Source organism: Geotrypetes seraphini, chromosome 3 (assembly GCF_902459505.1).
Source record: "Geotrypetes seraphini chromosome 3, aGeoSer1.1, whole genome shotgun sequence".
NCBI classification, from domain to species: Eukaryota; Metazoa; Chordata; class Amphibia; order Gymnophiona; family Dermophiidae; genus Geotrypetes; species Geotrypetes seraphini.
Window position 1 is genome coordinate 277,222,143 of NC_047086.1, and position 20,959 is coordinate 277,243,101.

Below are 20,959 nucleotides of genomic sequence, written 5' to 3' on the forward strand. Positions count from 1 at the left end.
GACTTACACCCTAAATGGTGAGATCCTAGCAAGGACTGTAGCAGAACGTGACTTGGGGGTGATCATTAGCAAAGACATGAAGACTGCCAATCAAGTGGAGAAAGCTTCATCCAGGGCTAGACAAATCATGGGCTGTATCTGTAGAAGTTTGGTCAGCTGTAAGCCCGAGGTCATAATGCCATTGTACAGATCCATGGTAAGACCCCCATCTGGAATACTGTGTACAATTCTGGAGGCCGCATTATCAAAAAGATGTGTGAAGAGTTGAGTCGGTTCAGCGAATGGCCACCAGGATGGTCTCAGGTCTCAAGGATCTCCCGTATGAGGAACGACTGGGTAAGTTGCAGCTGTACTCACTCGAACTCAGAGAGAGGGGAGACATGATCGAAATGTTCAAATATATCACAGGCCATATTGAGGTGGAAGAGGATCTCTTTTTCCTTAAAGGACCCACGGCAACAAGAGGGCATCTGTTGAAAATCAGGGGTGGGAAATTTCATGGCGACACCAGAAAATATTTCTTCACCGAAAGGGTGGTTGATCGCTGGAATAATCTTCCACAACAGGTAATTGAGGCCAGCAGCGTGCCAGATTTTAAGAAAAGATGGGATTGGCATGTGGGATCTTTCATGGAGGTAGTTAGGGGGTGGGCCATTAGTGTGGGCAGACTAGATGCGCCGTGGCCCTTTTCTGCCGTCATGTTCTATGTTTCTATGTTTCCGGGATGGTTTTCTTTCTGTTCTGCCGTGGTTTGCATGACGCCTAGGGGCTTTGCCGCAGGCTGTTGGTGGGGTGGCCTTGTTGGAGGTTTTGCGGCTGCTAGCCTCTACTATGCCAGACCCTTGTCCCAGGACTACAGCTAACCTTTGGCTATGTTTCTGCCACCCTTGTTTGACTGAGTGTTGGACTTCATTGCACTGTTCCTACATTGTGGGTATTTTGTTTTCTTGCCACTGTGCTCATTTTGTATTTGTTTTAGCTTCCTGTTCTGTTCTGTCACAGCATAGTGGCAGTTTACTAGATTTTCATGCTCCGCTGGGTTGGTTGGGGTCTGGGTTTGGAAAGGCTGCATCTTTCCTTTTTTGCTGCTGGTTTTTTTTTTTCTTTTTATTTCTTTTCCTTCTGTCTTTATGGCCTTTTCTATTTTCTGCTGGTGTACTTGAATGGTTGGGTGGTGTTTGGCTTTCCTGGAGGTTGGGGGGTACGCTCGGGAGGGTCTTTTCAGTGGGACCCGAATCTGGGTTTTTTTCCAGACCATTGCATGGGGGTTTGGGGTTTTTTGGGGGGATGCTGTGGGGAAGGGGGTGTTGGGTGGACTGGGGAGGAGTTTGGGTGGGGGGTATAACTGTGGGGAGTGCATGGTTGGTTGTGCATGGATGTGACTAGCTGTGTGTGGGACCCAGGGGGCAGTGGACTGGTTTTGTTTCCTTTTTGGACTGTGGTGGGTCTTTTGTTCTGGGAAGGAACCGCTGGCTGGGACGGTTTCCCCAGTAATCTTTCATGGTGATTAAGTTTGTCTCATGGAATGTTCATGGTATCTCGTCTCCTGTTAAATGTCAAAAATTTCTTAGTGCGTTGAATCAACAAAAGGCTGATATAGCATTTTTTGCAGGAGACCCACCTCTCTTCTGCAGAACATGTTATACTCTGCCATTGGTGGGTTGGAGAGGTTTTGGAGTCCCCAGGTTTGCACCGGAGAGCAGGTGTGGTCATATTATGCCGTAAAGGTCTGCATTTGACTACCCATAAGGTATAGTCTGACCTGCAGGGGCGATATCTTATAGCTAAAGTCACTCTTAATAGGCAGGACTTGCTCTTGTGCAATATCTTATGCTCCTAACACTTGGGATGGGTCCTTTATGCATTCCCTCACCAGACTCCTTCATCAGGATCTTCCCGTGGTGTTAGGGGTGGGATTTTAACCAACTTTTTGATCCACTATTGACAAGTCTAACCCTCTTCCCCATGACAGGTATGCCCCGACTAGAGGCCTTCCCTTATTTGCTTCCTCTATGTCTTTGATTGAAGTGTGGCAGGTGTTACACACTGGAGACGTGTTACACATGTCTAGCGCCCATGCAATGCAGTCCTGTTTTGATTATTGGCTGATTATGGACTCCCTGTTTTCGCAGGTGGGATTGGCGGAGATCGGGGGGGTACGATGCCTCTGATCATGCTATGATTATTCTTACTTTAGAGTTTCCTGGAGACACCCCTAGGGGCTTTCATTGGCGGTTTCCTCTTCGCTTTATTCTGACCAGGAGTTCCATGCTTTCTTGGTAGACAAATGGAAGGCTTATGCTTTTCATAATGCGGCTCATCGGGCTGACTTGCTTCCCTATTGGGAGGCTGCTAAAGTTGTTTTGCGAGGAGAGATCCTTGCTTACTCCAGTAGAAAGAAAAAACGGCGTGACCATCAGGTGCTTCGGTTGGAGCACCAAGTTCAGAATGACTGTTGCCGCTATGGGGCTCATCTCACCGGAATCAACAGGGCGTTACTGTTGGCCTCGCAACAGGCATTGTGGGAAATTTTATATGACCGGGCTATGAAATCTTTGGCTTACTATAAATATCAACTGTATTTGCATGCTAATAAAAGCAGTAAGTTGTTGGCTAATTTAATTCGGCGCGCTAAGGGATTTTACCCTATTCTAAAACTTCGCAAAGCAGATGGTTGTTTGGTCTACAGGGATGAGGATTTGGCGGCGGTATTTCAACATTACTTTCAGGAGTTGTATGCTGCTCTGTAGGCTTCTTTGCTGGCGGGGGATCTCTATTTAGATCAGGTCTCTCACCCGGTGGTATCGGAGACTCAGAACGCCCGATTGCAGGCCCCTTTTGATGAGTTGACACTGGTCCTTGGTAGTTCCCCGTTGAATAAGACGGCGGGGCCCAATGGTTTTCGGAATGAATTTTATAGGCTTTTACTTGCGGACGTGGCCCCTGTTCTGGTTGACATGCTTAATTGTGTGGTGCGTGATGGAGCTCTTCCGCCTTCTCTTCAGGTTGCTCAGATTGTGGTTTTGCTTAAGCCTGGGGAAGATCCATTACAGGCCTCCCCTTACCGCCCCATATCCCTTTTAAATGCTGAAGCGAAGTTCTTTGCTAAATTATTGGCCAACCGGTTGGCGGGGATTTTGCCCTCGCTTATAGCGGATCCTCAGGTTGGGTTTGTCCAGTGTTGGTCATCAACTCGAAATTTACGTAATATTCTTGCTTCCCTGGAGTGGGTGGAGCGTGAGAGCGTTTCTTCTTTGTTGGTCAGTTTTTTGACGCCCATAAGGCCTTTGATAGAGTTTTGTGGGACTTTTTGTTTTGCACTCTTCAACATTATGGTATGGGGGGCTTCTTTAGTGCTGCGGTGTCAGCGCAGTATCATAATCCGCAGGCCACGGTATTAGTTAATGGGATTTCCTCGGAGGCTTTTCTGATTCAGCGGTGTACTAGACAGGGTTGCCCCTTGTTGCCTCTTCTCTTTGTGCTCACATTGGATCCTTTAATTCGTGAGATCTCTGCTAATACAGAGATTCGGGGCGTTCGTCATGGCGGACACGAGTTTAAGATTTCGGCATTTGCAGATGATTTGTTGGTTCATTTGACCTCTCCGTGAGCTTCCTTTCCCACTCTTATGTCACTTTTCAAGGAGTATGGTGATTTTTCTGGCTTTCAACTTAATTATGATAAATCCTTGGCGCTAGCTACTGTAGACTCTGTGCGTCGGGAGTGGCCGGGTCAGTTTCCTTTACGTTGGGTGGACGGCTTGTTTAAGTATTTGGGGGTGCAGCTCACAAGCTGTGTGGGCCAGCTATATCGAGCTAATGTGGATGCTTTGTTGGCCGCTACGCTTGGCATGACGCAACATGACACGACGTGAATGTCCCTGCCTCTTTCTTTCTACGGTAGGGTCCAATTGTATAAGATGGTTGTTTTTCCCCGCTGGCTAAACGTACTCCAGCTACTGCCCCTTTGTCTTCAATGTCAAGATCTTCAACAGCTTCATAGGCAATTGACTTGCTTCCTTTGGCAGGGTAAGAAGTCTCAGATCTCGCTCTCTGACTTGTTTGGACTGGGGAGGTTTGGCGGTTTGGGACTTCTGGATATCGGCATGTTTAATTCGGCTTGCTTGTGATGTTTCTTGGGTAACTGGTGCGTACAAAGCGATGATTATCTTTATCGGGACAAATCTGCTCTTTTTTATCCTTGGCACTTGTTTTCGTTGTCCCAGATGCCCGTTCACCTCTTGCCCCCCGCATTTCGGTCCAGTTTTCTTCGGTCTTGGCGATTTTGCTGGAAGGCCTTGGTTGGGCTGCTGGGGGGGGGGAGACCCTCAGGTTTCGGATCAGTTGTCTATCCGGGGTAATCCGCAGTTCCTTCCTGGCAGCGATAACCCCGTCTTTATGCGATGGACTGGAGAGGGGTTGCTCCTTGTTGAACATTTATTGGACGCTGAGGGGGCTATGAAATCTTGGGGAGCTCTTCCCATACTCCATTCCTTGGGGGTGGGAGGTTTATTTGCCTATAAACAAATTCATCATTATGTGGAGTCCTTGGCTCGCCCGGGCTTAAGGTTTCGTTTGGGACACCAATTTCGTCTCTTTTTTTGCTCAGTTTCTGCGTGGCATGGTGCTTTACAATGTCTCGCTCCGCGGAAGTCTTATGAGGCTTTGGAGCATCGCTGGGGGAGGGACTTGGGCATACCTGTCGAGTCTGAATTTCCCTTCCCTTATTAATCGTATTTCCTCTATTTTCTATCAGCGCCGAACTGAGGAAATGCCAATTTCGAGTGGTCTATCGAGCATATTTTCCCCAAGAGCGGGTACACAAAGCTGGGGGCATTACTTCTCCGACCTGCCCTAAATGTCAACAGGGATTCATTTTTTCATGCATTTTGGGGTTGCCCTCGAGTGAAAGTTTTTGGGAGGGCCGTACTCCGCTTTCTGGAACGGCTTTTTGGCCAATCTATTCCGATGTCGCCGGTGGGCTTGCTTTTGGATAGATATGAATTTTTGCGAGTATCTGCTCGGGGACAACGGTTGTTGATCCGGAAGGCTTCTGTTATAGGAAAGAAGATCATACTTAGTGTTTGGATGCAAGCAACCGCACCAGCTTACTGGGCTTGGAGGAATCACTTTCATAATTTGATGCTCTTGGAGCAGCGCCATGCCTGCTTATCCTTCAAGCAGAAACAAATTTTTATGCAGACCTGGGACTCCTATATTCAATCGCTGTCCCCTAGGGACAGAGGTCTGGTCTTAAATTCATTGTAGCTGCTGATACCATATGTCCTTGGAAGTGTCTCCGGGTTGGATGGTATGCTGTTTGGATGTGGGTGGATGGTGGATGTGGATGGAATGGTGAGTGTGATATGTTTGTGGGGTGGGGGGTTTGATTCTGTGTGTGGGGGGGGGGGGTTGGTGCGAGGTTGTCCGGTTTGGTGCTGGCTGGGCAGCATAAGAACACAGTCTCTCTGCTAGTTTGGAGGGTATGGGTAGGGGTTGGGGAGCTTCTGGGGGGGAAGGTTTGTTTGTAGTGGGAGTAGGTGGGAGTTGGACCGGGTGTCCATATGAAATTAGTCTTGTTGTACATGTGAGGTCTATCACCTTTGCACCAGGAAGGCAAGTGACCAAGGAATCCTCAAGTCCACAAGCCACCCAGCAACATACATGCCTCGTGATCCAATCTCCCACTGAAGCGACTGTCCTAACATTTCCTTCTGGGCAGAATCCTCTGGAGAGACATCCTTGGAGTGAGAGGATATTGCATTCCCTGGTGGACAGGTCCTGGCTACAGGATTACTTCCTACTTCATCAGGGTGATGCTCTCCTTTAAGAAGACCTCCCTTCCCCAAGGCAGCCTAGAAGCTGCCAGACTGGAGGTGGGACTTTTCTACATCGTCTCTGTAAGTCTCCTCTATGTATTTCTCTGTCTCCCTCAGCTCCTCCAAGTCTGCTACTCTAGCCTCAAGATATAGGACCCATTCCCTGAGGGCTTGGAGCTCTTTGCACCAAGTACACACATATGAACTCTCACCATCTGTGAAATATCAAAAACGTGAAACTCCATGCAATAGACTGGATAGCCACCATCTCACTGCTGGACTGCTGCCTACATCTTAATATTGGTGATTTCTTTGTTAAGTTGCTAAGGGAGTGGGAATATGTATACTAAAGATAAGATAAGATAAGAATTTAGACAGTACTGAGAAGGAGCTTGCTGTCTAGTATCAATGACATTGGGAAATGTGGTAGGGAGGTTCTGGAAGTCTAATTTAAGGCTTTTAGGTAGGAAGCTAAAATCCAGAACCTCCAGGAGTAGAGAATGACATAGGGACTGTTTCCTGCGGCTAGCCATGGCAAACCCACAGGAATGGGGGAAAAAAATCAGCTGTTTGATGCAGCTATGGGAACAAGGTTTTTCATTACCCTGCGGAGTGGTAAATGGCCTTATCCACAATTCACCTCCCCACCAATCCTGGCCAGCAGCACCCCTTGTGATCGCGGGTCTTGCAGCGGCCCCTCATGAGTCCACAGCACCCCTCTCCCTCCCTATCATGGGTCCCAGAAGCCTGCCTCCCTATTGTTGATCCCAACAGCCCCCGTCCCTCGCACCCTCCCTCCCTCAATCGCGGATCAAAACCAACAAAAACCTGTGACTCCCCTGGGTCGGACCCTTTGCGCCTCCCGCCCCAGGCCTACCAGCCTCTTAGAAGCTTCATGGACGAAGAGGCAACATCGCAGATGCAGTCTTGCTCCGGGACCTTCTTCCAGCCCAGTCTCTCCTTCTAATGTAACTTCTGGTTTTTCTGAAAGTTACATCATAAGGAGGGAGCCAGAGGGAAGGGAGAGAGGTGCAGGACCTGCAGGTAGGAAGAGAGGAAAGCTAAACCAAGGGGATGAAGAAAGAGTGAGTGAAATATTGAACATAGTGGAGGGAGGGAGGAAAGAGAGTGTGAGAGACACATCGGAGTAAGGGAGGACTGGACACAGGGAGATATATAAAAAGAGGGGAGATGGTGGGCATGGATGGAAGCAAAGGAACAGGGACAAAAAGGGGAATGCTGCATGGGGATTGCATATATGGATAGAGAGGGGGTAATGCTAGACATGGGAGGGTATAAGAACACAGAGAATATGGCTAGACATGGAGGAGAATAAGAATGCAGAAGGAAGATGCTGGACAGAGGGGGGGCATAGGGATATAGAGGAGTGATACTGTACACATGGGGAGGGATGTATAGGAGACATAGAGCTGAACATGGGGAACAATACATAAACACAGAGATAAAAAATGGATGGTGAGCATGGAGAAAGAAGAAATGTCAAATGGTCAGGAGACCCTGGCAAGTGAGTTAAGAGAAGACAAAAAAAACAGAAACCTACGCCTGAGACCAACTTGGTTTGAAGAATAAAATGATGAGGAGACAGGTAGAAAAAAATAATTTTATTTTCTTTTTGTGATTAAAATATATCAGATTTGAAATATGTATCTTGCTAGAGCTGGTGCTAGACATAAATGGGGACTGCAAAGCCAGGCCATGCTTCTTTAGCTTCCAGCTGGCTTAGGACTCTCTCTGACCAGGGGGCAGTTGCCCTAGTTACATTCTCCTAACACTATTCCTGTCATGTGTGACTATGGTATTCTGTTAGCATGATTTTTCTGTTTAGCATTCTGTAGTAATTTGGCTTATTCAGTTTTCTCGATAGTGGAGGGGATCTTTGTGAAGGGGAAGGGAGGGGAGACAGAGGTTTTGTTGATCCTTGCTCTGTATTATTTGTGTTTACAAAATGACAATTGTACAGAATATTGTTTCTTTTTATACTTTATTAAAATAAGCTCAATATAAAATCATAACTATTTGAGGCTTGTATGGATGGGATCAGATGGTCTGTGGGGCCAGAGACCGAGCTCGTGAAGACAGGGTGGGAATGAGGACTCAGCTCATAGGGACAATTTTTTTCCCCACATCATTCTCTAACCAGGACAGCATTTTAAGAAATACTTATTGTTCTACACGTAGGACTCAAGAGACAGGCAGAGCTTCAGCGTTCCAATGCGTGGATGTGGTGATGGTATAGGGAGGAGGGTTTTAGATTTGTTAGGAAGCAGGTGACTTTTTGGGGAAAGGGGAGCCTATTCCGTAAAGACGGGCTCCACTTTAACTAGATTGGAACCAGGCTGCTGTCATCAAAGTTTAAAAAGGAGATAAAGCAGAGTACATATGAAGTTGTATGAGGCTTCTGTATTCAGCTGTTGGTCTCCCTTCCATCATGATATTTCAGTTTGAGTCCCCTGGGCTTGCCCAGCAAGGAGGAGCATGTTGTGGTGGCTAACTCATGACAAGCTTTGCTGGAGAAGTCCCTCATGACTCCAGGTTGGGTTGTGATCACCACAGGTGCTCATCTTTTGGGTTGGGAATCTCATTGTCTGTATCTGGTAACACAGGGGGAGTGGTTGGCAGTGAAGATGATCTGGTCCATCAACTGTCTGGAGCTCAGGGTGATTCGGGGTGCTCTAGAGGTGTTTGCCCCTGTGCTTCAGCTTCAGCCTGCTAGGATTCTCACCGACAACCTGATAACAGTGTCTTAAGTCAACAGGCAAGGAGGAACCTATAGTGCTTCCCTAGCTTTGGAGACACACCTCCTATTGGGCAAAGCACAATCTACTGGAGATCTCAGCAGCGCACATTGCGGGGGTTTCTGAATACATTAGTAGATTATCTTGTCCTAAACACCCTGAATCCTGGAGAGTGGGAGCTGTACAGTCATGTCTTTGCCCCCATTACTGCAAGGTGGGGGCTTCCTACCTTGTAGCTCAAAGAAAGGAAGGACAACACCAAATTCCCACATTTCAGCTGCTGGAAGGAACCAGGTACTCTGGGAGTGGATGCTCTTCTTCAACGGTGGCTAGCCAACTCTCTCCTTTATGTGTTCTCCTCCTGGAGGGCTGGGTGTTGAAGAGGGTAACCTTCCACTCAGGCTATGTGGTAGTGGTGGCTCAAGACAGGCCCAGGTGACTGTAGTATGAAGATCTTATTCGTCTCCTTGTGGACAAGCCGTTGCATCTCCCATAGGCCTCAAGTCTTCATCAGGGGCCAATTCTGATGGATAACCCATTTCACTTTGATCTTATGGCCCTGCTATTGAGAGGTCATGCTTGAGAAAGCAGGGCTATCCAAATGAGGTTATCACTGCTTTTTTGCAGGTGCAGAAGTGTTTTACTTCGGCAGCTGATGCTAGGTTATAGACTCTTTAAGTCTTGGTTTCGGTTAATGGACTGTCTCCCTTTTGAGGTTCTGTCCCTCAGCTTTTGATCTTTTCAGGAGGGTTTCAAAAAGGGCCTAGCCTAGAATTCATTGAAGATGCAAGTTACAACCTTGGTCTGTTTCAGGGGACGTGTGCAGAATTCTTCCTTATCTTCTCATCTTAACTTGGTCAGGCTATTGAGGGGAGTTACTTGTCTGCAGCCACCGCTTTGGCTTATCTGTCCTCTGTGAGAATTGAATTTAGTACTGAGGGGGTATTCAGGCAGCTCCCTTTAAGCCACTTCGGGTGGATGTTAATATCAAGAAAGGGTTTTGATGGCCATCACATCAACCAGATGAATCTCAGAGCTTCAGGCTCGTTCTGGTAGGGATTCTTTATTGGTATTTTTGGAGGGAGGGGGTTTCCCTCAGTTCTGATCCCTCCTTTCTGCCTAAAATAGATTTGCTTTTTCACCTTAATCAGGCAGTGCTTCTTCCTTTCTTTTGTAAAGAGGATTATGGGGTTGGATTTTCACATCTTAGGTTTCTGGATGTTAGGTGGGCGTTGTTGCATTATCCTGAGGTTACTGATGACTTTAGGTCTTCAGACCACTTATTTGTATCATTCTCTTGTCCTAGGAAGAGCCAGGCAGCATCCAAAGCTACTATTTTTTTGCTAGATGAAGGAGGCAGTTTCCTTGGTTTGTTGCTTTCGGAAAATAGTCTCCTACAATGTTCCAGGCATATTCCTTTTGAGGGATGGCTACTTCCTTTGACTCTCAATTGGTCTTGCTGGTTGAGATTTACCAGTCTGCTACATGGTCTTTGGTGCATACCTTTGTTAGGCACTACAGGATGCTTCCTTTGGCGCTTTGGTTCTCCTTGCTGGAGTTTTCAGCTCCCACCCTACATGAGGACTACCTTTGTACATCTCACTTGTCTTGATCTGTTGCTACACCAAGGAAGTTAAAATTAGTTCCTACTGGATAATTTTGTTTCTTTTAGTGCAATAGATCAATCCAGAACCCTGACGAGCATCTTTTTCAGTTGATTCAGTGTGGTGGTTTATTCTGTTTTCTTTGTAGGTTCCCCAGATTTTTCTGTTTATATGTAGTTATCGCTATGAGATCTGTTAGGGCAGAATTGATTGGCATTTCTTTTTTCCACTGCTTTATTGGAATACTGGGAGGTGACACTGAACATCGGGGCTTAGGGCACAGTGCAGCTCTGTGGCCTCTATCTCCACTTGCTGGTAGATGGACATAACCCTTGTCCTGGATTAATCTGTTGCACTAAAGGAAATAAAATTATCCAGTAAGAACTAATTTTTTTGTCTGTCGGTACAACCAAAGCAGTTTATATATACTGTACTATATGCAGTTATTTTCTCTGTCCCTAGTGGACTCGCAATGAGTCAATGGCTAGCCTGGGACAATGGAGGGTGCCATGGAGATGGAAGAGGGGCAGAGAAAGCTGAGATTGGGCCATCAGAATGGGAGCAGGGGTTGTGGTGGGGGCCGAGCAAGCTGTGAGTGTGGGGAGGAGAGGGAGCAGCTAAATTTGAGGGTATGGCATTTAAGGAGAGATGAGCGATAGGGGAGGAGAAAGAATGAGAGATGAGGGGTGTGACTAGGGGGAGGGAAAATGAGAGGTCAGAAATCTTTGGTTGAAGACAGAGTTAGAGGTGTTGCTGAGAATTAAAGGGAGAGAACTGTAGTTAGGAGTGAGAGAGGAAACTAGGGAGGCTTATGCCCACTCCTAGCCTGATGTCTGATTTAAAGGCCCTTTAACCAATTAGAATATGAATATTGCAGAAACGATGCACTTGATGACATCTTTATTACAGTCATTTAACATTGTTGAAATGTGGTCCACTTGTGTGATGAAGGAACAGGGACCCGACATGGTTTGTGTTTCGATTGACACATCTTCCTCAGGGGTCCGATGAGTTCTTAAGCAGGCCAGAACAACGTACAAATAAACCAGAAGAAGAGCCGATCCCGAGCGCTCTTCTTCTGGTTTATTTGTACGTTGTTGTGTGATGAAGGAACAGGGACACATCTGTTTCTTCATCACACAGGTGGACCATATTTCAACAACGTTATTTGACTGTAATAAAGATTTGTAATCAAGTACATCATTTCTGTAGTATTTTTCTTTGGTTTCCTGTTACTTGACTTTTACTGCAGTCCTTTTGGATTTCTTTTTTGTGATGTTTGTTTGATATCATACTACAACCATGTACAGTATCCCTGCACAATTTTGGCAACTTTGAGTCAAAATATTTTCTTGGTTTTATAAGCAAAACAAATGCATACAAAGGATTTACAGCAAACCACATTAATTTACGCAATTTGCAGTAACACACGCACACACAAAAACTAGCAACATTGCACTTCAGTCCAAAGAGGTTTTTTGTGTGAATGACAATTCTAATATTGTTTTACCATTAAGGCATAAGAGAAACTTCTTTGGAAATTGGTCTTTAACTTCTAAAATCGATATTAGTAGTGTTACATATTTTCTTTCCACTTATCACATCATAAGCCAGACAGGTTTCCTATGGTTGAAGTTCTAGAAGCAAAGTCTTGTCTAAGGTCCCAATATAAAAATGTTCTCTTACCCTTATAAGATATTCTGTCAACCATGAGGCTTGAATTGTAACCACAATGCAACCTCCAGATTTCTGCCCTGCTAGACAGAAATCGTTTTCCAAACACGGACTTTGCACTAGCAAAAAAGAAATATAGTGCACTATTGTTCATAAGACAGTTGTTTCTTTTTGTCTTATGGACAGAATCTCGATTTAAATGATGATACCATCCTGAATAAAATGAAGTTAGCGGACCCTGATCAGTTGCAGATGCCTGACCTTTGTGCAGAAGAGCTTGCAGTTATCCTTGCTGTTTGGTAAGTTTTATCACTACCTTTCTGGATCCATAAAATCTTCTGTCATATTTCTTTATAGCTATAAAATGCTTAAAATGGGGGCGTGGTTTGACGATCATGACTGAGCTCGCCTCACATCGGTGTGTTTTTCTGAATGAATCTTTAATACATTTAATACTGTCTACAAACCTAAAGGCCTAGAATGGTGCATTTTCAGCAGAGGCCCTTCCTGCGTCCTTCCTTCCTTCTCCCCTGATTCAGTAGGGGATAACGGTGAGCACAAGTAGACGCTGGGGCCGCACCGAAAACAGCGGCAGGCAGCAGAAGCAGCGGCGGGGACTTATGAGCACAGCTCCGCCCTCCCCCGATCCAGCAGGGACTAATGGTTGAGCACAAGGAGACGCCGGGGCCGCACCAAAACCAGTGACAGGCAGCAGAATCAGCAGCAGGGCTTAAGAGCACAGCTCTGCCCCTCCCCCGATCCAGCAGGGGATAACGGTGAGCACAAGGAGACACCAGGGCCGCACTGAAACCAGCGGCTGGCAGTAGAAGCAGCGGCGGGGACTTAAGAGCACAGCTCCGCCCCTCCCCCGATCCAGCAGGGGCTAATTGGTTGAGCATGAAGAGATCCCGGGGCCATACCGAAACCAGCGGCGGGCAGCAGAATCAGCAGTAGGGACTAAAGAGGAAAGCTCTGCCCCTCCCCCGATCCAGCAGGGGATAACGATGAGCATAAGGCGACGCCAGGGCCGCACCGAAAAGAGCGGCAGGCAGCAGAAGCAGCGGCGGGGACTTAAGAGCACAGCTCTGCCTCTCCCCCGATCCAGCAGGGGCTAACAGTTAAGTACGATGTGACGCTGGGGCCGCACCGAATCCAGCGGCAGACAGCAGAATCAGCAGCAGGGACTTAATGAGCACAGCTTCGCTCCTCCCCCGATCCAGCAGGGGATAACGGTGAGCACAAGGAAATGCCGGGGCCACACCGAAACCGGCAGCAGAAGCAGTGGCAGAGACTTAAAAGCACAGCTCCGCCCCTCCCCCGATCCAGCAGGGTTCTATACCATAATAGATATCGGATCTGAGAATGGTGGCAGTTGACCGTTTAATGCAGCTGATGCACTGAGATGATAGTGGCGGTTGTCTGGCTGTTGCAGAGGTCATCTGATCCAAATGACATGCCTGCATTTTAGCATTGCATTGACTCTGATCTAAATGACTAGCCTGCATTTTGACACTCATTATTACTTCCTGGGAAACCTCATGGCTGAAATATTGTGTGTTGGCTTGGCTGTATACGTCAGGGCTCAAGGAGCATACCAGCTTTCGCTCCTTGACATATCGTCTTTATGAACTTCTAACATCAGAACCTATTGTCTGACTGGAATTTACTTTATTTCATTTATTTTATTTTTATTTATTGTTTTCTCAGGTACTTTAGCTAGTTTGTGAGCCTTCGGGAAAGCTAGGGAAATCCAAAGTACCATTTTTATTTATTTTATTTTAATGTATTTTTAATCTATCTTCATTGTAAACCGCTTTGAACCTCATGGTATAGCGGTATATAAGAAATTAAAAAAAAAAAATTTCAGCTTTGAAACACCTCTGCGGTCATTATAAGCTACCAGACTACATCTACTGGGGAACATGGCTTCAAATAAGACCAATAAGATCGAGCAATTAAGCGCGGGCCATACTAGTGGTAAGAGGCCTAAACATGAGGTAGCCTCACCAGAAAAATCGCCGCCGAAATCTGTGGAGTCGCAGCTCGAGCTTTTACTTACTGAAATGCAAGCCTTTAAGGGTATCATGTCTAAACAAGTTGAGGAATCCCAACATATTAGAATAATAACTTTATTCTTCTATACCGCCATAGTCATGAGACTTCTAGGCGGTTCACACTGAAGAGAGCTGGACAGTCAGTGAGTTACAATATGTAGAAATCCGGGATACAGTATTTAGAAAACTTACAAAAAAGCACATAGAATCTTACAAAAGGTCCGAGATACAGTATATAGAATCTTACAAGAGCATATAGAGTCTTACAGAAAGGTAGAGAGATACAGCATATAGAATCTTACAAAATGCAGTGAAATATAGCAAGCAGAATCTTAAACAGAATCTTAAAAAGGCAGCAAAATTAATGTTGGGCATTTCAGACTTAAAAACTGGAGAGGATATATGTAGTGTTGGGTGTAGATACTTTTACTTACTGAAATGTGAGCCTTTAAGGGTATCATGTCTAAACAAGTTGAGGAATCCCAACATATTAGAACAGAAATTGAAGCTTTGAATGCTCAATTTACAGATGTGCGACACCGGATCGACGCTCTTGAAGATTTTAAAATGCAACACGTGGCTAATGTCTCCCTCATACCACAACATAGTAAGGATATCGCTGCTCTCCAACTGGATCTAGAAGATTTGGTGAACAGAAGTCGTCGCTGCAACGTGCGCATCTTAGGTGTTCCAGAATCTTCGGAAGGTTCAGACACCTTAGTCTTCCTACAAAACCTGATTCCATCCCTGCTCGGCATTACCTTTGATCCGCCGCTAGAACTGGAATGAGCACATCGGGTCCCATCCAGGCCTACTTCTAACCAGAAATCACCGCGGCCTATAGTGGCTAAACTCCTGCGCTACCAGCATGCTTTAAAGATTCTGACCTCGGCCAAAGAAAAGAAACATCTTCTATACCAAGGCAGGAGGGTTCTTTTCGTCCCGGATCTGGCGAAGACTACAGCGGCTAAGAGGAAGCTCTTTCTGCAACAACGACAGGACTTGAAAGATATCGGAGCCAGATTTGGTCTGCTAAACCCGGCCAAGATGCAAATTACTCATAACAACAAAACATATCTCGAACCAGCTGAACTTCAATTATACATTGAATCCATCAAAATGCACTGATGCTACTGCATTCATTTTCTTTTCATGTTATAATCAGAGGTGCAATCTGTACTGAGAATTTCACAGACATATGTATTTATTGAAATGTTTTTTTCTAGCACACGCACTGTGGAGGTGGCACAGTTGTCCACAAAAGTCTGCCCATGAGGCTTCAATCCCACCTGAGCTTTTTCTTCTTGTTTAACTTGTCATTCCCCTGGCACAATTTGCCTTTTATGGGTCTGACATTTTGTTGTTACTTACAGGTTCAGAAATGGCATTTTTTCTCTGTTAACATCCATGATCAGGTTATATCTGTATATCACCTTTACTATATCATTATTATTACTCCTAACTTGATAATCCTTAGTTATGACTAATCTGCATATAATAACTTTCAATGTCAATGGGCTTAATCACTGGATTAAGCGGAAGAAAATGTCTAATTATATGAGATCATTGAATCCTGATATTGCTTTAATTCAAGAAACCCATCTTTCCAATGCTGATAATCTGAAAATCAAAATACTGGGTTATAATGTTCCTATTTTTTCTCCTGCTAAAAATAAAAAGAATGGAGTTTCCATCTATATTAAATCCTCTTTACCTATAATCATACACTCACATAATATTGATTTGGAAGGGAGATGGTGTTTGTTACATGTCTCACTGTATGACTCTGTCTTTACTTAGTTGAATCTATACGCCCCAGTGTCTGACTCCCCAGAGTTTTATCGCTCTCTTCAATCTGTACTCTTACCTTTTTCTCAGTATCCACTTATTGTGGGAGGTGATCATAACCAACCACTTGATTATATATTGGATAGAACATCCACTTGTAGACCTACAAAATCCAAAACGTTAGAAGAAATTAACTCTCTGATTCTTAATTTCACCCTTCTAGACCCCTGGAGACTCTTACACCCCACTCAAAGGGAGTACACACATTTTTCAGCACCGCATAATTCCTATACAAGATTAGATTACTTCTTACTCTCCTCCTCCCTAGCTCCAGATGTAAACGCAAGTTGATATACACCCTATACTAATCTCAGACCATGCACCAGTATCTCTATATATAAATCTGAAAAGTCCCAGACAATCCTCCACTGGATGGAGACTGAATAACAGCATCTTGACTGATGAAGATGTAATACGTAAACTACATGCTTTTACTAATGACTTCTTCATACGCAATGCCTCACCGGACATTTCCCCTATTACGATATGGGAAGCTTATAAAGCTACCCTACGGGGGGGAATTATTAGTCTGATGGCTTGGAAAAAGAAACAACTGAATCAACGCTTCACCACATTAGAATCTGACATCAAATCTCTGGAGTTACAACATGCTTCTGATCTATCAAATAATATAATATGCACACAACTTATAAAGCATAAATATGACTATAATTCCATTACATCTAAGCTAGCTAATCATGACATTTTCCTTATGAAATCTGGACACTATATTGGACGCAATAAAATGGGAAAAACTTTAGCTCACTATCTTAAGGGCAAAAATAAAGAACGTTCCTTTATTACCTCGATCACTGCACCAAATGGCACCCTATTAACAGATAAACATGAACTAGAAGCTGAGTTTGAGAAATTCTACCTTAAACTTTTTCAATCTGACGTATCATTCACATCTGAAGATATTACTAAATACCTTAGTTCCATTGCTCACCCGAAATTATCCCCCAATTTGCAAGCAGTCCTTGATGAACCGATCATCACTCAGGAACTCCAAGATACCATTAAAATCTTAGCCTCCAATAAATCACCTGGCCCAGATGGTATAACTAGCGAGTTTTATAAGATTTTTTCCTCAATTCTCTCTCCCCACTTGATTTCATATTTTAATTTTATTCAAACACACCCTGATCTCCAGAGAAATTTTGCAGAAGCCCATATTGTAATTTTCCCTAAACCGGACAGAGATCCCACCCAACCAAAAAACTACAGACCCATTTCACTCCTTAATTCTGATTATAAAATACTTGCAAAAATCTTATCCAACAGACTGAATAAAGTAATAGAACATCTAATCTCCCCCAATCAAATGGGCTTTATCAAATATAGATATATCGGAGATAATTTACGCATTTTTCATAATGTTAATGACTACGCCAAGACCACCTCAGAGCCTGTGATAGGTCTTGCTATTGATGCGGAAAAAGCCTTTGATAGGGTCGAATGGAGGTTCTTGTTGCAGGTTCTGAGGTGGTTTAACTTAGGGGAATCCTTTATTTCCTGGATTCGGGCTTTGTACTTGGCACCATCATCTCGAAAACTCATTAATGGTTCTCTCACTGCTCCTATAGCACTGCAACGAGGCACGAGACAGGAGTACCCTCTATCCCCACTCCTTTTCAATCTTTCATTAGAACCTCTCTTGCTGGTGATTAGACAATCTTCCTCATTGCAGGGTATTCCGTTAATCTCTAAGGAACTAAAAGTTGCAGCATACGCTGATGACATTATGCTTTTCATACGAAATCCTTTGACTTCCCTCCCTTTCTTTATACAGCTCACTGATACCTACTCCAACTATTCTGGATATAGAGTAAATTGGGAAAAATCAGTTATAATTCCCCTTAATAATCAGGTCTCACAGATGGAACTCTCTTCCTTTAAATTTGCGTGGTCTACTTCCCCAATCAAATATTTAGGCTTCTATATTCACAGAGACCGAGGCATTATAATGGATACTAGCATTGCCAAGCTTAAAATAGCCAACACACATGGAAATGAAATACCAGTGGATATGTTTTGGAACTCATTTCAAGATCCAGAATGGAATAACTTCATAAAACTCTATAATAAATATACTAAATCTCACTGCATTCTAGATCCCTGTCCCCCCAACATTATGAAAGCAGCTCCTTTAGACTTTAAACTAACACTATGGAGCTGTATGACCAATAAGTTCAAAAACGGGAAATTCCTAACGAATAACGGTCACATTATAATCACCCCAATTCCAAAAAATCGCAAACACTCCCTAACATCAGTAACCAATTACAGACCGGTAGCGTCCATTCCATTCTTCGTAAAAATAATGGAAGGTTTAGTACATACCCAATTGATGGACTACCTTGACCAGTTTTCTCTACTACACGAAACCCAGTCCGGCTTCAGACCTCTGTTTAGCACTGAGACGGTGATAGCAGCGATCCTAGAACACTTTCGCAACCTATTCACCAAGGGCCATAACGCCTTAATCATGCAATTTGACATGAGCTCGGCCTTCGACTTAGTGGACCACAAAAAATTACTACAATGTTTAGACGCGATCGGCATTGGAGGTGAGGTACTTGACTGGTTCCGAGGATTCCTTACGGCCCGCACCTATCAGGTACGCTTCAACTGCAACCTCTCTAAAACATGGAGAAACCCATCAGGCATTCCACAGGGGTCCCCATTATCCCCTCTACTCTTCAACGTCTATATATCATCACTAGGCATGCAGCTGGCCCAGCGAGGTATAAAAGTATTCAGTTACGCGGATGACTTTACAATCATTATCCCGTTTACTACGTCTCCCTCCGAAATCACCCCCACAGCAACAGAAGCACTAAACCTGATGGAACAATGGACCACAGAATTCAAACTCAAGCTCAATTCAGATAAAACTAAATTCTTTATAGCCTCGCCACACCCACATAACACGACAGAATCACTACGCATTAACAAACTCAATCACCCTATTCAACCAACAACGAAGGTTCTAGGGGTAATACTGGACCAAGGTCTAACTATGAAAGACCATGTAGACTCCCTAGTCAGAAAAGGATTTTTTACCCTCTGGAAACTTAGGTCCATTAGAGCATACTTCGACACCTCAGCATTCAGAATTCTGGTACAATCCCTAATACTAAGCCACCTTGATTATTGCAACATTACCCATCTGGCAATCTCTCGGAAGCAAATGCAGAGACTACAACTTATACAAAATGCAGCAGTCAGGTTGATCTTCGGGTTGAAGAAGTCCGATCACATAACCCCTTCCTACCGACTCCTGCACTGGCTGCCAATGGAGGCTCGCACGAAGTTCAAGCTAGGATGTCTCTGCTTTAAGGTATTATCAGGTCTAGCCCCTAAATATATAATAGACCTCTTCTCATTCCCAACTAACAGACATGAGAGAAGCACACACCTGAAATTTGTTTCCCCACCGGCTAGAGGATGCAGATATAAGAGACATCATCAACAACTTTTATCGTACCAAGCAGCCTTATGGGGCAAAGACCTAGGAAAACTAATCACACACTCAAACAACTATAGCGAATTTAGGAGACACCTAAAAACATACCTGTTCTTGAATTACATAGGTAACGAACAAGGACAATAGCCCCCTTCGTAATTCCACCCATATCAGATCTTGCAAACTGTTAACCTCTAATCTCTAAACGAATGTCCCAATCAATTAATGAAACTTTTCTAACTCATTGTAAATAGCACGGAACTTCCCGGTCCGGCAGTATATAAACTGTTGTTATTATTAATGTTGTTAATATCAGATGGTCACTGTTATACTCTGTAATTCACCGACTGTACAGTTTCACCTCACTGTAAACCGCCTAGAAGTCGCAAGATTGTTGGCGGTATATAAGAATAAAGTTATTATTATTATTATTATTATTAAAGAACTAATCACAATTTCCACTTCTAAATGGCAACCTTTATATTTATCTTGGTGGGGACGTTTATCCTCCCTCAAAATGACATAAGCATCACAAATCACATATATTTTAACTCTCTTGCCCTGCTTGGGCAAACCCTCTCTTTACAAATGGATAGATAAACGAATCTTTGACTTTATTTGGAAAAATAAAAGACCCAAAATAGCATTAAATACGTTAAAGACCCCCAGAATATCTGGTGGAGTCAATCTCCCTGATTTTCATAAGTATCATATTGCCTCTCTGGCAAAATATGGCTCAAGATGGATTATGCATAACCACTCTCATTCATTCACCAATATTCCTACTTGGCTGGACTTTGAAATTTCACTGTGCAACCCAATCCCCATTCATATCATTCCTAATATGTCCATCCCTCCCAGACTTAAGGCCTTCTCTCTTTTTTCATCAACAATTACAGCACTCCGTACACTGGATAGCGCAGCTACTCACTCGATTTTTGCACAGAGACATGGCTCTCTGGAATAATCCCGTCATTAAACACAAAAACCGGACTTTCCATTGGACACCCTGGAGTAAGTTAGGTATCTGGCAAGTCCACCAACTTTTTCACAATAACAATCTGTACACTTTTCCTGAACTTGTTGCAAAATATCCATCACTCTCAGGTAAACGAGAGGGTGAGATCAGAAGGCCTGAGCATGCGCAGATGCTCAAGGCTTAGCAGCAGACCGGCGGCAGGCACTTTTATCACCGGCGGTGCAGGGGTAAGGACAGGGCCAGTTGGGGAGGGGGGAGGAAGAGGTGATAGAAGCGCCGGTGGCCTCGGGGGGAGCAATACTGTTGGTTCCCGCGGTCGGGTCGGGTTGGGTGGGGGCTCGCAAATAGAGTCAATGCTCGGTTTACGAGTCAAAAGTTTTGCTGAGTGTTTTGCTCATCTTGCAAAACACTCGCAAACCGGGTTACTCGTAAACCGAGGTTTGACTGTATTGTCTAATGCCACTTTTCTGTACACTGTTTTTGTTGTATGATGTACATAAGAACATAAGAACATAAGTAGTGCCTCTGCAGGGTCAGACCAGAGGTCCATCCCGCCCAGCAGTCCGCCCCCGCGGCGGCCCCAACAGGTCATGACCTGCCTTAATCACCAGAAGGGGCCCCCTTGCCCCCTAGGTTTCTCATCGAAGTCCTATCTTCCCATCAATGTCCTAACCCTCCGGCCTTGCACCTGCACGACCTGGTGAGCTGTCTATACTTATGCAACACCCCAGCACCTCCCTCAGTACCCCACGATCCC

The 20,959-nt window shown here is 44.6% G+C and overlaps 1 protein-coding gene across 3 annotated transcripts in view; it reads left to right on the forward strand.

Moving 5' to 3' along the window:
* Positions 1-20,959, forward strand: part of TTC27 (tetratricopeptide repeat domain 27) — a 677,043-nt gene that overhangs the window by 160,341 nt on the left and 495,743 nt on the right. For all 3 annotated transcript variants that reach the window (XM_033935684.1, XM_033935685.1, XM_033935682.1), the window contains exon 8: positions 12,039-12,151. In XM_033935684.1, coding sequence (XP_033791575.1) covers positions 12,039-12,151 — 113 coding nt within the window. The remainder of the gene's footprint in view (positions 1-12,038; positions 12,152-20,959) is intronic.